General features: G+C 37.9%; 1 protein-coding gene across 2 annotated transcripts in view; it reads left to right on the top strand.

The window, feature by feature from the left end:
* SGTA (small glutamine rich tetratricopeptide repeat co-chaperone alpha) overlaps positions 1-14,696 on the top strand; it is a 44,416-nt gene extending 29,720 nt beyond the window's left edge. For both annotated transcript variants that reach the window (XM_063455513.1, XM_063455512.1), the window contains exons 4-11: positions 871-949; positions 1,748-1,847; positions 1,972-2,076; positions 7,164-7,302; positions 7,384-7,446; positions 7,620-7,657; positions 9,137-9,244; positions 13,259-14,696. In XM_063455513.1, coding sequence (XP_063311583.1) covers positions 871-949; positions 1,748-1,847; positions 1,972-2,076; positions 7,164-7,302; positions 7,384-7,446; positions 7,620-7,657; positions 9,137-9,244; positions 13,259-13,373 — 747 coding nt within the window. In that variant the 3' untranslated portion in view covers positions 13,374-14,696. The remainder of the gene's footprint in view (positions 1-870; positions 950-1,747; positions 1,848-1,971; positions 2,077-7,163; positions 7,303-7,383; positions 7,447-7,619; positions 7,658-9,136; positions 9,245-13,258) is intronic.
* Positions 14,697-14,934: the final 238 nt, after the last annotated feature.

Here is a 14,934-nt window from a genome sequence, read left to right as displayed (position 1 = left end):
TCGCAAGAGTGAACTCTAGCCCTGGAGCTATGGGCTAGAGTTCACTCTCACCACTGCGACCTCCAGGGATTCCCCACGAACCACCAGGGATCGAGAAATGGCCCCCCTCCTCCTTCAGTAAAGTTAAGAAGGTAGGGACACACACATTTATTTTTATTTTTTAAAAACACACTGCCCCCACACACACACACCATACACATTCACACTCTGCCCCCACACACACCATACACATTTACCCACTGCCCCACCCATACATACACTTCCCCACCCATACACACACACCCCATACACACATTGCCCTACACACTGCACCCCTTCTCCCCTCTTCCCCACACACACTGAACCTTTCACACACATTTCACCACTCACAAACTCCACTGCTCCTATACCCTACTACAGTCCCATATCCCAGCGGACACCAGGTAAGTAGTCAAACTGTTCTTAAACGGTTTGAGTACTTACTCTGGGGGGGGTCCCAGCACTCCGTCACTATAACCACTACACAGAGCACTAGTGCTTATTGTGCATGGATTATTTCTTCAAATAATCTACAATTGCCCCTCTCGAGATCCGGCTCTGGATCTGCCACTGCCTAGCCACACCTCAGGCTGTGACTCTCACAGCCTCCACAAAAAATAATAATTTCATTTTTAAATCCGATATTCCATTTACGGTATATTTACTTTAGAAAATATTTACTGTTCTGTTAATTGAACTTTAATTACAGAATGCTATTTACAGCACCAGAAGCTTTAGTTCTAATTAGTTCTGCCATTGAGTAATGCTATTGCTAATATTTTTTATAAGAGCCCAGCATATTCTTGGTCACCATTTAAGTTATTTTTGTATTTATTTATACTTTTAATATAGGAATCTACTCAAGTTCATCCTGTTGGGATTTCTTTTTCTGATGAAGATATTGCAGAAGCAGAAAGACTCAAGACAGAAGGTAAAATGTAACAAATGTAGACAAGCCACATCTTGTCACACCGGCCATTTTGATGTGGCAGTTTTCCCGTGCACAGAAGCTAAGGTTCCTTTTTCTTTGTTTATTCTTGAGACGCAGGACACCAGAGTATCACAGTTCAATCAGAGGATACTTATGCATGCTCACTCACTAAGCTCTCATAATGGGTGCCTCAGCCATTGGTATCATTTATCATGCAGAAGATTTGTTTTCACTTGTTCAAGCCTGTACACTGCAATGAGTTTCACTGGAAAGCAGTGAGAGGGTATTACTGGGAAACCTACTGTTTTCTGCACTTTTTCATTTCCTTGGCAGAGACGTAAAAGTCGACAGAGCTAATCTTTATACATGCAAAAATGCAGTGGAAAATGCCTTGTGTATCATAAGCAATATGGAATGAAGCAACATATGCAAGCTAAAAAAAAGTACCTCTAAACATTAGGAAAGTGTACCATATGATATACAGTTGGGCAGTGATATTTGTATGGTGTACTTGCGAATGCACAAGTCTGTAATTGTGGTGCACATTCTGAGAGCAGCTTATTTCCCTAGTGATGTCATGTGAAATGGATGATTGAAGGTAACTGGTCTAGCACTTTTTATGTCTTAAAAATAACGTGAACTGGGCAAATTACTTTTGTATCTTGAGCTGAATTAACTCATGTTTTGGTACTTTTATGTTCAATTAGCTGCTAGAGTTATAAATGGACCAACATCGCCATGCAAAAGTGCTCTGGTGCTATTCTCTGTTTTAACATAACTTTTTTTTCTTTTACTCAGGTAATGAACAAATGAAAGTAGAAAATTTTGAAAGTGCTATTTCCTATTACACAAGAGCTCTGGAACTGAATCCTAAAAATGCTGTATATTTCTGCAACAGGTATGTCTGTGTCAGGAATATTGCTTGCATGTGACCATTTATGATTTATTTTTTTTGTTTATCGTTACAGATATATATTTTTGATCTTAACTGTTACTCAACAACTCTTTGTATTATTGCTCAGGGCTGCAGCTTACAGTAAATTGGGAAATTATGCTGGAGCTGTCAGAGACTGCGAAGAGGCTATAGAAATCGACCCTAATTACAGTAAAGCCTATGGCAGAATGGGGTAGGTTGCATGCAAACATCCAAAATACTGTGTAGTTTACTATCTTTTTTGTAATTTCAGTCCTGCTTCCTTCCCAACCTCCCTTTAGTAATAATACATTGATTTAAAATGGTAAAACTGAAAACAACCCAATCTTCCATATAAATTGTACATTGACGTGTGTGCTCCACTTCACATAACTTTTTCATAATTTTCTCTTTTCTTTTCAATTCTCCCTCTGTCCTTTTCCCTTTCCTTTTCCTTATCCCATACTTTTTTTTTGTTTTCCTCTTATCTGTCTGGTGAGATACATTATTGCTATGTATGTTTTACATTTTCCTACACATATGTAAGCTAAGAATGGATAGAATTATTTTTCTCTTAGAGTAACAATCCAAATGGCATAACCACTACGGTATGCTGTAGTGGTTATGGTGCCAGGAGTGCCCTAATGCTGTAAGTAGTCCAACCACAATAGTTTGAATTCTTACCTTGGTTCACAAGGCGCTGATTCTCCTCCACTATTGAGGACGGAAAGCCCCAGGCACCCTCCAATTGTAAGAAATTCACCCCATTGGTTTAACTGATTACCTTGGTCCACTCCCAGCTCTCCCACTACTGATGTCGGAGAGCTGGAAGTTTCTATGCAGTGTTCCTTTTAAGAATCCTTTGCAATATGCCAACCACGGCCACAGTTATAACATGCATCCTCCTGGAGATCACGGTCCTTGGCAAGATTGCCAGATTCTCCACATAGTTAACAGATATCCGGCAGAGATGAAAAAATTAACTGGAAACCCCTAGATGAATTAAAGCCACCTCTTCCACCACGTCCACGACCACACTTAAAGCACTCGTTGCTCATTTTCAGATTAGTTTTCCTGTATCCCTGCCTGCGCACAAACTTTGTCCCTTTTTTTTTTTTTTTAAATCTTTTTTTCTCCTTGCTGTTTTTATTTAAAACTTCCCTACCTCTTCTTTTTTTTTCTTTCTGTTTCTATTCTTCTCCTTGTGGATGCTGCTGCTGATCTAACTAGGGATTTGTATTGCCAATATAAACCCACTACTGATTCACAGAGCTTGCTCACTGGAGTTTGTGTGAAAGTAGGCTATTTAAAGTAGTCTCTTTTAAGTAGGAGTTTAAACAAACAAAGAGGGTTAATATTGTTTTGCTCACTTGTGTTTTTAAGAACTGGGGATGCGTGCTAGCAAGATTGAATTTTACTCAGTGCACCTCCTGCTGCATGAATGCATGCCTGAATGAATCTGTCCAGGGTCCATACCTCAGTGGTGGGTGTGAGTTGGTGGCTTTTCTGGAAGCTCAGATTGGAGATCTGGAGAGGCAAATTGCAACACTGAGGGAGATTGTCAATCTTGAGAGGAGTCTGCTGTTCACTGAGCAGAGTTTAGTGGGTGTGGGAGGAGATGAGACAGTTGGTGAGCAGGCCCATAGCTGGGTAACAGTGGGGCGAGAAAGAGGAAAGGTTTAGCTAGCCCTGATCTTGTGCAGCCTAACAGATTTGCCCGTTTGAGTGAAGATGTTGGGAGCATCAGCTCAGGAGTAGCTGTACTAAAGGAAGCTGTTCCTTCTAACAGATGTGGGAACAGCCCTCTAGTATGGGTGGGGTTGAGAGGATAAGGAAGGCTAGACAGGTTGTAGTGGTACGGGTATTAAGAGAGTAGCTGGGGTAATCTCCCACTCGGATCATCTCAACCGGACAGTTTGCTGTCTCCCGGGTGCTCGGGTCTGGCATATTGCCGACAGAGTGGAGGGATTATTGGGAGGGGCTGGGGATGACCTCGCTGTCATGGTCCATATTGGTACCAATGACAAAGTCAGAGGAAAATGGAAGGTCCTAAAGAATGAGTTCAGGGAACTAGGAAGAAAGCTAAAGAAAAGGACCTCCAAGGTAATATTTTCAGAAATATTATCTGTGCCGCGCACTACACCAGAATGGCAGTGGGAGATTAGAGAGGTCAATGTGTGACACGTTAATTATTGGAGATTTTAATTACCCGACATAAATTGGGATAGAGGGACTAGTACTTCAGCAAGGGGAATCAGGTTTTTGAATGTGTTAAATTACACCTTCATGTCACTGGTACAAGCACCAACTAGAAAGGATGCTTGTCTGGATCTCTTTATAACAACCAATGTTGATCTTTTGACCGACATTCAAATAGGGGAGCATTTGGGAAATGGTGATAACAATATGGTAATTTTGTTTTGAGGCCGCTTCTATTTAACATAAATGATCTTGAAATAGGCATTGAAAGTCATGTTTCAGTGTTTGCAGATGACACAAAACTTTGTAAAGTAATAAAATGTCAGCAGGATATTGCTTTGCTGCAGAGGGATTTGGATAGATTGGGGGACTGGGCATTAAAATGGCAGATGAAATTTAATGTAGAGAAATGCAGAGTTATGCACTTTGGTGTCAAGACTGCACAAGCAACTTACACCTTAAATGGTAGTAAATTAGGGATAACCACACATGAGAAGAATTTGGGAACTGTTATAGACAACAAATTAAACAGCAATATGCAATGTCAATCTGCAGTTGCTAAAGTTTTGTCATGTATAAATAGGGGCATAAATTCTCAGTATGAAAATTTTGCCTCTTTTATAAATCGCTGGTAAGACCACACCTTGAATATGCTGTGCAATTTTGGGCACCTGTTCTAAAGAAGGATATCATGGCACTAGAAAAAGTGCAGAGACCAGCTACAAAATTGATAAAAGCAATGGAGCATTTAAGTAACGGAGTAAATCTCTTTATTTTTGAAAAACGGCGCCTCAGAGGGGATATGATAACATTATACAAATGTATTTGGGGCCATTACAAACCATTATCTGAAAATCTATTCATAAACCGTGCTATAAATAGGACACAAGGTCATGCATTTAGGCTGGAAGAAAGGAGATTTCATCTAAGGCAAAGAAAAATTTATTTTTTTTTTTTTTTCTTCAGTAAGAGCAGTAAGGATATGGAATAATCTGCCTGAAGGAGATGGTTTTATCAGAGTCCATACAAATGTTTAAACTGCAATTGCATAAATACTTGCAAAAACATAACATACAGGGATATAATTTCTAATTAGTGGGGTAATAGCTACTTGATCCAAGGAGACATCTGACTGCTATTTTGGGGTCAAGAAGGAATTTTTTTTCATAGTTTTGTTGCAACATTGGAAGCGCTTCAGACTAGGTTTTTTGCCTTCTTTTGGATTAACTGCAAAAAAACAAATGTGAGGGAGGCTGCACTTGATGGATGCAAGTCTCTTTTCAGTTATGTAACTATATGTGTGATAATTTCTTGTGATAAAGCCAAAACGTGGCTCAAATATGGAGGGACCGCAAAACCTAACATGAAAAAGATGTATTTAGGATTTACAGTAGCATGGCCGAGTGAGTTCCGAGTGGGGAAAAAAAACACTCATAGCCTAATGAGGCAGAGTAGGTGTGTAACTTATGCAGCATGACCTTGTAAGGGCTGTATGCGGTAAAACGTGACTAAAGAACAAGTGGCATGTAGATTGTGGTGGTAGTACCAGTATATAGCTGAGGTAAGGGTTACTGCAGTACCCACATAAAATCAAAATACAAACATTTCCTATTGTGCTGCTGACACCTCCCTCTGCAGCTTCAAGCAGGGTAAAGTAATCCACAAAAATGGGAAAAATTAGGGCAGCGCAAAGAATTAAAGTGCACACCAAGCCAGTAAGTAACCTCATGCTGATGAGTTGCCATAACAACAAATCAGCTGGCCATGAGTGGTTCACTGGCTTTGCATCATTTCCTAAGTTGTGTTTCAAAGCTGTTGTATACAGCAAACAAAGACTCAAAGGAATCCATGTTTAAAATGGAATGAGGCAAAAATTTTATTCCTTGATGTACTAATTTGCATATGCCCACCCAGAATCCTTTGCAGTAGTAATATATTACTGCAAATTTGTGATTTGTGTGGGAAAAGCAAGTCTTATGACTTGACTGGTGTGCAGATCTTTGTTTAACATTGTATTAACTATCACACAAAAATAAATTCTGCGCGGAAGCAAAATGATAATAGTCCAAAATCAGCTTGAACACCAATACGGAGTCTCTTTTCATAATAATAATCCCCGCCTATGGATTAGGTGCAGAGGTAATTCTTCGAATTATAGGTGTGGTAAGGGGTATCCTCATAAAAAAATAACAATCGTATATGGTGAAGTATGCAGAGCTATGAGGCAAGGGTAGGTAAAAACTATAAAATGTATATTTTTATAGTTTTTTTTTTTTTTTACATACCCTTGCTTCATAACTCTACCTACTTCACCATATGCGATTTTATTTTGATTTTTTTATAGGATACCCCCCTACCACCTATAATTTGAAGAATTACCTCTGTACTTGACCCATAGGCGGGGCTTATTCCGCCCAGGCGCATACACTGGAGCTGTATTGAAGCTCCAGGAAAGTGTGAGTGCACATCTTTTATTTTACCTATCACAACTACAATTTTAAATGCTACACTATTATTTCTTCTCTGGTTCTCTTCACATATACATTGTCAAAGATTACTGAAGCACTGCACCCACCCCCCTGATTTTATTGTATTCACTATATATGTATGTGTGTATAAAATTAGGGGTTGATCGATAATGATTGTATTTATTTATTTATTTTTAGGGTCAATATTAATGTGACCTTTCAAACCGATAAGGGGGCAGCTAATCTAAAAGTGTTTTTTTTTTTTTTTTGGTGTGTAATTATTATATGTATTCATTTTATTCCCCCATCCCTGCCCTTAACCTGTGGCCAGGAGAAGGACATTGCACTCCCTGGTAGTTCAGGGGCTTTGCACGCTGCCAGGGAGTTTCACATTTTCAAAGGGGGCAGCTGGGACCCAGCACAGAGCTTTGGTGGCTGGGGTCCTCAAATTAGGCTGATACCGATATTTGCCACGATGGCTAATACCAGCTGATAATATTGGCCAAACTGATAATCTGTCAATATCTCTATCTATCTACTCAAACCTAGCATAATCAAAACTGCTCTCTGGTAATAGGAATATTTTATTTAATGTTACTATATTCATTGCAAGACACATTTTCCTTTCTTTTAGCCTTGCACTTTCCAGTTTAAACAAACATGCAGAAGCTGTTGGATTTTACAAAAGAGCGCTTGAACTTGATCCAGACAATGACACCTACAAAATAAACCTTAAGATTGCTGAACAGAAGATGAAAGAGATCCCAAGTCCAGTGAGTATGTTATTTTCCATTTCCAGTCTAGTGTATGATACCACTCTTTGCAAAATTAAACACTCAATTTTTATCCTGTAGACTTCTGCTCCTGGAGGATTTGATATAGCAGGATTGCTGAATAATCCTGGTTTTATGAACATGGTAAGTGTACAGTAGTAGTGATATTTGGCCTCCTAAACGAAATGTTCTTTTCAGAAGGTTTAATGGTGTAATTAGGGGGTTTTGATAAGTTATCACATAAATCACCTCTCTCAATACCTTGGTAAAAATTTGTGTTATTATGTGTTATGTTTGTTTTTTTTCCCCCTCCACAGGCATCAAACCTCATGAACAATCCACAGGTACAACAACTGTAAGTGCAATACACTATAGTTCACTATAACCTGTACAATAGGCATCGTCTAAAACGTAGAAATGTGTGATCCACAATTGTTGTAATGTAAACTACTATTTTGAAGGTTTTACATTTATTTACATTTTTTTTACATTTTCTAAAGCAGATGTACATAACATGTGCCTGTTTAACTGTACTCTAACAAAAGATACAGCTAGCTTGCTGTACAGTAGCTGGATAGTCAGTGACTGTACTACTTACCACACTTTTATTATATAGTTACATTATTTTGCTTTGAATCTCTAAGAAACATAGAAGCAGAGGTATTATCATAAGTATGGGCATGCTATGCACCATAACAACTAGAGCATATTGTAGTGGTGATAATAAGGGGAAGCTATCTACAGAACATTTTTAATTTTTACTTTATTTAGTTATTTTGCCACATTCACACTCCACCTTTCTTCTCTGATATCCTAGGCCTAGGGGGAAGCGTACACGCACAACCTGCTTACACTGCAAGTCACCCTTCATTCAATTGAAAGGGTTGTGCTGTGGGCATGTCTGCATAAAAATGCTGATCAGTGTTCATATGTGTATTGGCGCATTTACAACTGACTTGCAAGACGAAGGAGTTTATACTCAATTTGTACAAGTAGGCTAAAAAGGCTAAGGGATGTCATCATACTTTGACAGTAGAAATGGACAGCATCTATATCCAACCTCTCTGTGGCTAGGTTAATATAGAAATGGGTGGTTGGTTGACCTAGTGCACTCAGGCTATCACTTACTTTATTGTTACCACTTAGAGTTAGATAGATTAATAAGGATGTTCAGCATTAATAACATCCCCTGCATGAGTGGCAAAAGTAACATACCCAGGACGTACTTGAAAACCTATGCAATCTGAATGTACCTCTTCTGGTTAAATATTGTTGTTATTATTATTAGCAGAACCACAGCAAAATGATCTGGGCAATTTGCACCAAGAGGGCCATGACTTTGTCACACAGCTCAAACTGTGTTGCCAACTGGTGGATGGACCATTGCACGCTAATGTACCCTAACTGTTATAATGAGTGCCCCTTAATGTGCTATTTAATATACTGTAGATTTTCCACACAGAAATAAGTAGAAGCTGTTGCACACACAGTACATATGTATTTAAAATATGCTAAGCCTAAACAACTACACTGAACAAATGGTTTCCTTTAGGGGGGTACTGCAAATGAGATGCATGTAATAGTCAAAGGAAAGTCAAGCATTTCTGATCCTAGTTTTCTAGTTTCCTAGATTTGCAAGCATAAAAAAATGAATCCTATATTATTCTATGGAATTCTAATCATATTTATCTAGTAAATATAATATCTTCAGTGTCTATAATCTGTGGGAGTGTTATCAACCACACGTCTTGCTTTGTTTTGAAGGTTTTTTTATGTGGTGGTTTTTATTTATTTATTTATTTTATACATATTTTTTTTATTCTCACTACTACAGAATGTCCGGAATGATCTCTGGTGCTCAGAATCCAATGGCTGGTGCAGCAGCAGCAGCAGCGGCTTCTGCAAACCCATCTCCTAATGACCTGGCCAGTCTTATACAAGCGTATGTATAACTTAAGCACCAGTACTGCTATTTTTTTATTTTTTATTTTTTCAGTGTCTTAAAATATTTAATGTTCACATTTGTAATGTCATTTAGCCCTATACACGATTACCAAAGTATGCTTTTAGGTTGCCATTGCTCCTCTGCTCTGACTGTATTCACTGGGAACAGCTGTATACAGTAAATGGAAAGCCACCCTCCCTCCAGGGGAGGAGAAACTGATCAAAAGGTGGTTGAGGCTGACTGGGAACTTAAAGTTGGCTGAGGGCAAACTGCATTAACAGCATAGCTCTATTACTATGTGGCATTACACTTCACATCATAGTGAAGCAGGGAAGCGGCATGATGGCTGCTGACAAGAGTTTTAGGGCACAATCACCACTACACCACCAGGGTAAATGTGGGTGGTTTCAATTTGATATTTATCAAACCACTGTTCAGTTTACCAGCTTTTTTTCCCCTAGTGCAGAGGTGGGCAATCTGCGGCCCTCCAGGTGTTTTGGACTACATCTCCCATAATGCTCTTATGGCCATAATGCTAGCAAAGCATCAAATGAGACGTAGTCCAAAACATCTGGAGGGACGCAGATTGCCCATCCCTGCCCTAGTGGGATCAATCATTTTTAAATCTGTGTGTGGGGCGTTTATAACAGTTTGTGTGTGCGTGGGTGTGTTTCTGTTGGAATGATGTCCGACTTTGATGTCTAAGTAGGTATATATGTCTGACATTGTGTATCTGTTTGTTTCTGAGACTCTGTGGTGGCAATTGTAACGGAACCGCTGGCACCCTGACCGGGTACCCTCCGTTGACGGATGCTCCTAGTGCTTTCCGAGGTCTCCAAGCACTCTGCCTGACACCATAGCCACTGCAGCCCCCACGAACCGCCGCAGCTTGGTTGGGGTTTCACCGACTCCACCCACTCTGGACCCTAGACCAGGGTCCAGCTTCTAGTAGGTGGACATCTCCGAATTCCAGAAAGCAGGAACAAGAACAAGCTCTTAGCAGAGCTCAGCGATTATACCCTGGGGAGTATAGTGATTATAGCAATCCCCAGAGTGTAGTTCTCCAATCCCCCAAACATGAGCCGAAACTTCATGAAGGTACAAGATGATCTGGTTTTTATTACAATCTTTGCCAATACAGGACCGCCCACAGGGAGGTATAAAACAACCAATAACATCTCAGTTACAACCCACAGATTCCCTCCCCTTATCCTGGGAGGTAACCCAATTACACATACAGTTAAAACATACTTTTTACCCAACTTTCATAACTCTAAAACCATACATCCAATCTCCATAAAAAAAAATACATATTCACAATCAATCCATTCAGGGGAACAACATATTAAAAAATGGCACGAATCAGACCAGTGGTTCAAAAGTTAAGGGAAAGTCCTTTGTGACCAAATGAAGCATGGCTTTTCTGCCCCAAAAAAGTTCCACAGTCTCCTTCCTGGAGATAATTGGGAAGTAATCCAATTATCTCCAAGGACAGAGGCAAAACTCCATTAGCCACATGGCAGACAAAGGACAATAAAAGACATAAAAATACATACTGTTACATTTATCACATAGAACCTACCCATTTACAATTTACCGAACACATAATAGCATACATAATATTGAAGACAACCTGAATGCAATCTGCTACACAGTCTTAAAGGGACATTGTTCCTAAAAGTCATATGTCCACGGATGGTTTTTAAAGGGCCAGCAGCAGCACCATACAAATCCAATATGCCCAAATGTTGCACCTGAAGGGCCAAATCTCCCAGGGACCATAGTCAACAGGTAAGAGGCTGGCAATCAGGCTCCTCCAACAGCCAGGGGTAAAGGGCATCTTGTCACCAATAAACCCAGTGACAAAAGGCATTTCGTCACAGCAATAAATTCATGTGTCTGTATATTCTGGCAGTTGTATCAGTGAATGATTTTGGAGTGTATGTGTGAGCACATGAACGTGTGTATATTTGTGTGTGTATCAGAGTATATACGTGCATATATTAATGTGTATAAAAAAGGCAGATATAGGCGCTTTCTATATTATGGACTTGCACCAGTAAATCTACAAGGATTCCTAAACCTTGCATAAAATACAGAAATGTGACAAAACAACAAGTGATAAACCATGCCAAACACAACCAGAAAATCACACGGGTGAAATCAATCTTAAGTGAACCAATGGTGTGTTATGAATAAATATTTATACTTGCTCTCCTTGGAGTAAAATACTTTGGGTTTGTATTTCTTTTTTTTTGACATTTAGATTTAGAAATTATAAGCTGGTCAGTTTTTATTCTTGTATCATCATTGTGTCAATTCCTCAGTGATAAAATAAGTGATTAAAATATTTATGATGCTGAAGGGAATTGATCAAAAGGGTAGGAAAATTAAAGTGACCGTTTTATTTGCTGCAATCTTTGTTCATTTTCACTCCCTCCTTCCCTGTTTTCCCACCATTTTTCCCTCTTCCTCTCAGTTTCCTTTCCTTTTCCATTATCCACAACTTATTTTAAATCTCTAATAAAATTATACTGTAATTCTATTAAAAGTATCTATTACAAATACATTGACGTAGAAAATCAAACTCCATTCATATCTGTCCCGGCGTGAGAGTGGAGGCGTCTGTTGGAAGGAGTCTCAAGCAAGTCTGTAACCAGAGGCCACAGTCTCCATATGTCATTATATAACCCCAAATTTTCAAGGCTAGCATATACAGCTTTCTCCATGATTCTGATAGTTAATCTGTGAGGCTATTTCAGTCCACTTAGGGATCGTCTCAGATCTCCATTTTCTCGCCAAACAGACTTTGGTGGCCATTAATATATGCACAATTAGCATTTTTATTTCTTCTTCCAATTTGGGGAAATCCAAATGGAACAAAAAGAGTTGTGGGGTCAGTTCAATATGGGACTGTGTTAAATTTGTAAGTTCATTTTCTAATTTGACCTTCAAAGGTAATAGGCAGGTACATTCCCACCATATATGCCGTATAGTTCCAGTTTCCTTCACACATTCCAACAAAGATCACTAATGTTGGGTTGAAATTTACTTAACCTGTCTGGTGTCAGATACCATCTGTGTAAAATGTTGTGATAAATCTCTAACCGTGAAATACTACGAATAGGTATTTTTAAAAAAAATAAAAAAAAATTTGTCAGATTTAAAGCGGTAAAGCTCCCTTTCCCATCTCATAATACCAAAGTTTTGTACCCGTTTTGCTTGTATACAATAATTCTCTAATCTTAGAAGACACATTGGAGCAATTATCTAGGTCATAGAGTTTATCCAGCTTATTACTTCTTAATTTCCCTAATTTTTTTTTTTTTTTTTTAAAAAGCGGGACGCAGTGCGCTGGATTTTGTGTATTTTGGCCCAAACAGCACCCTATAATGTATGCATGTTTATATATAGATATAGATATAGATATACACCATTAGGTCACTTTTGAGATTTTCTGGTTCTGTTTGGTGCAGTTTATCACTTGTTGTTTTGCCATAGCTATCAATGTGTATGTGTGTATCCAAAAAAGCAACATGGCTGAAATGAGGGTGATATGGTATGGGCAAAGTTACAACATATATAATCATACGTCATATTAATTTATAACACGGTTTCCTTGTCTGTTAATTATTTGGTAAATCATTTTTTTCCTTTTTTTTTTTTTTTGTCCTTCTAAGATTTTTGGTATTGTTTCCATTTAATAATGTGCTATCTTTGCATACTGAAATGAAAAATGCATCCTAATCTTTTTTTCTGTCTACTTTTCTAACACTGTGTATAGTGAAAATTCATTCGGCCACTACACAGCACACATAGTTCAGTTAATGCCATAGGTATTGTAATATTTCAACTCAAACCTGTCAAATATACATTGATTATGCATCAAACGTCTATAATAATCACATTAAAGGAACGCTATAGGGTTTTATTTATTTTCCCCCAATTGTTTCAGCTATCAGAATGGGCTTTATTACACATCATTTTTATTTATTTTTTCTCATTTACAAGAGGTCAACAGTTTGCTCAGCAAATGCAGCAACAAAATCCTGAGCTGATAGAAGAGCTACGCAGTCAAATTAGAAGCCGGACTCCAAGTGCAAGTAATGAAGAGCAACATCAATAAGCAGTGATAGCCAGCCAGAGGAGATTGTAATGTTTCACTGGAAATTAAAAGAAAACACTGTGTGACCACAGCAGGACCTGTCTTCCTCTTAGTTTTGTGCAATCAGTGGCTATTGACAATTTTGTTCGGAAAAAAAAAAATCTTTTCTTACAGTTACCTCATTTCCACTTCTTTCCAGCCATTGTCATTTAATCACACCATAGCACAAAGGGCTGATCTGGTATGAACAATTAGTCTTTAAAACATTTTTTCTTCCTTCTGTTGCAAAATAAACCTATAATATGTTGGTGTTTCTTCTCTACCCTTGATCTTCCTTGTCTGCATATTATTGCAAAGGCTGGTGTTTTTTGTTTTTTTTTATTTGGCACCATTTATTAATCAGTTTAAAGTCTGGAGTGCTACGAAGTGATAAATATATAATTGTTCAGAGATTTCTGCTAGATAAATATTCATATTTTTGGTACTATTTCACATGCTTAGCAAGGGTCATGTGGCTGCCATTGATAATTCGTGTGAGTGGCTAGTTGATTGACCTATGATAAACAAAAACATTAAATAGGTATGTGCTTGTCTCTTTTACAGAAGTAATAAATAATAAATAAAATGGTCAGAATCATGAATATTACTGCAGAGAAAATATTAGTTGTACTACAGCCTTATGCATTATTTTGTAAACATTAAACATATTTTAGTGCAACTCCTGGCTTACCCTTGCAGCTATTGTTAGCTCTTTGCTGTGAAACTTCACGTTTCTGCTAAAATAAGTAATGCTTCTGCCAAACAAAATTCGGCACCCTGATGCTATAATAATGTTATTTTTTTTATTTATTTTTTTATAATCTATTTAGTTTTTATTCTTTAACATTCAGACCTATTTAAGCATTTCTCTGTCGAAACACTTTTGCATCCTTTCAGAAGTCCACATGTTAAAATAGTTTGACATGTTTACAAACATGATAAATGTCTAAAGTCTCATTTTAATTGTCATAATATTTTAATTAAATCCATGCAGCCAGTGTAAAAGGGAAAAAAGTACCTTATTTAATTTTACAGACTTAAAAGAAGTAATTAGAATGGTGTCAGTTTTGATGTTTTTCAGTATTTTTACATTTCTAGAAACAAACTAATTGGTGGAAGGACTGATTCATACATATTCTCTAATAAGCAACGTGTTACCTGTATTAAGTACAGTTAAGAATGTGATTTTATTGTGCAAAATATCTTTAATCATGGTGAACACAATGGTACACCTGAATTATCTGCTTTATACCATCATAAAATAGGGTAATAAAAGCATGCGTTTTATTGTAAGAGTTTACTGCACATTATTGCTTTGTAATAAGTTGATTCTGTATAAATGCAAATAGAACACACATATAGACTTGTGTGTGTGTGTGTGTGTGCGTGAGCACTTGCAGGATTATTTTTTACCATTATGTTGTAATGTAAAAGTGTATTTGTTTCCCTGCCCAAACTTAAAAAAAAAAAAAATACATCACTTTTTAGTAGATACCCGTCCTATGAAAACATGTATGCGTTTAATTTTGCATTTTTTTCATTG

Source organism: Pelobates fuscus, chromosome 5 (assembly GCF_036172605.1).
Source record: "Pelobates fuscus isolate aPelFus1 chromosome 5, aPelFus1.pri, whole genome shotgun sequence".
NCBI classification, from domain to species: domain Eukaryota; kingdom Metazoa; phylum Chordata; class Amphibia; order Anura; family Pelobatidae; genus Pelobates; species Pelobates fuscus.
This window is presented reverse-complemented; position numbering and strand designations above follow the sequence as displayed.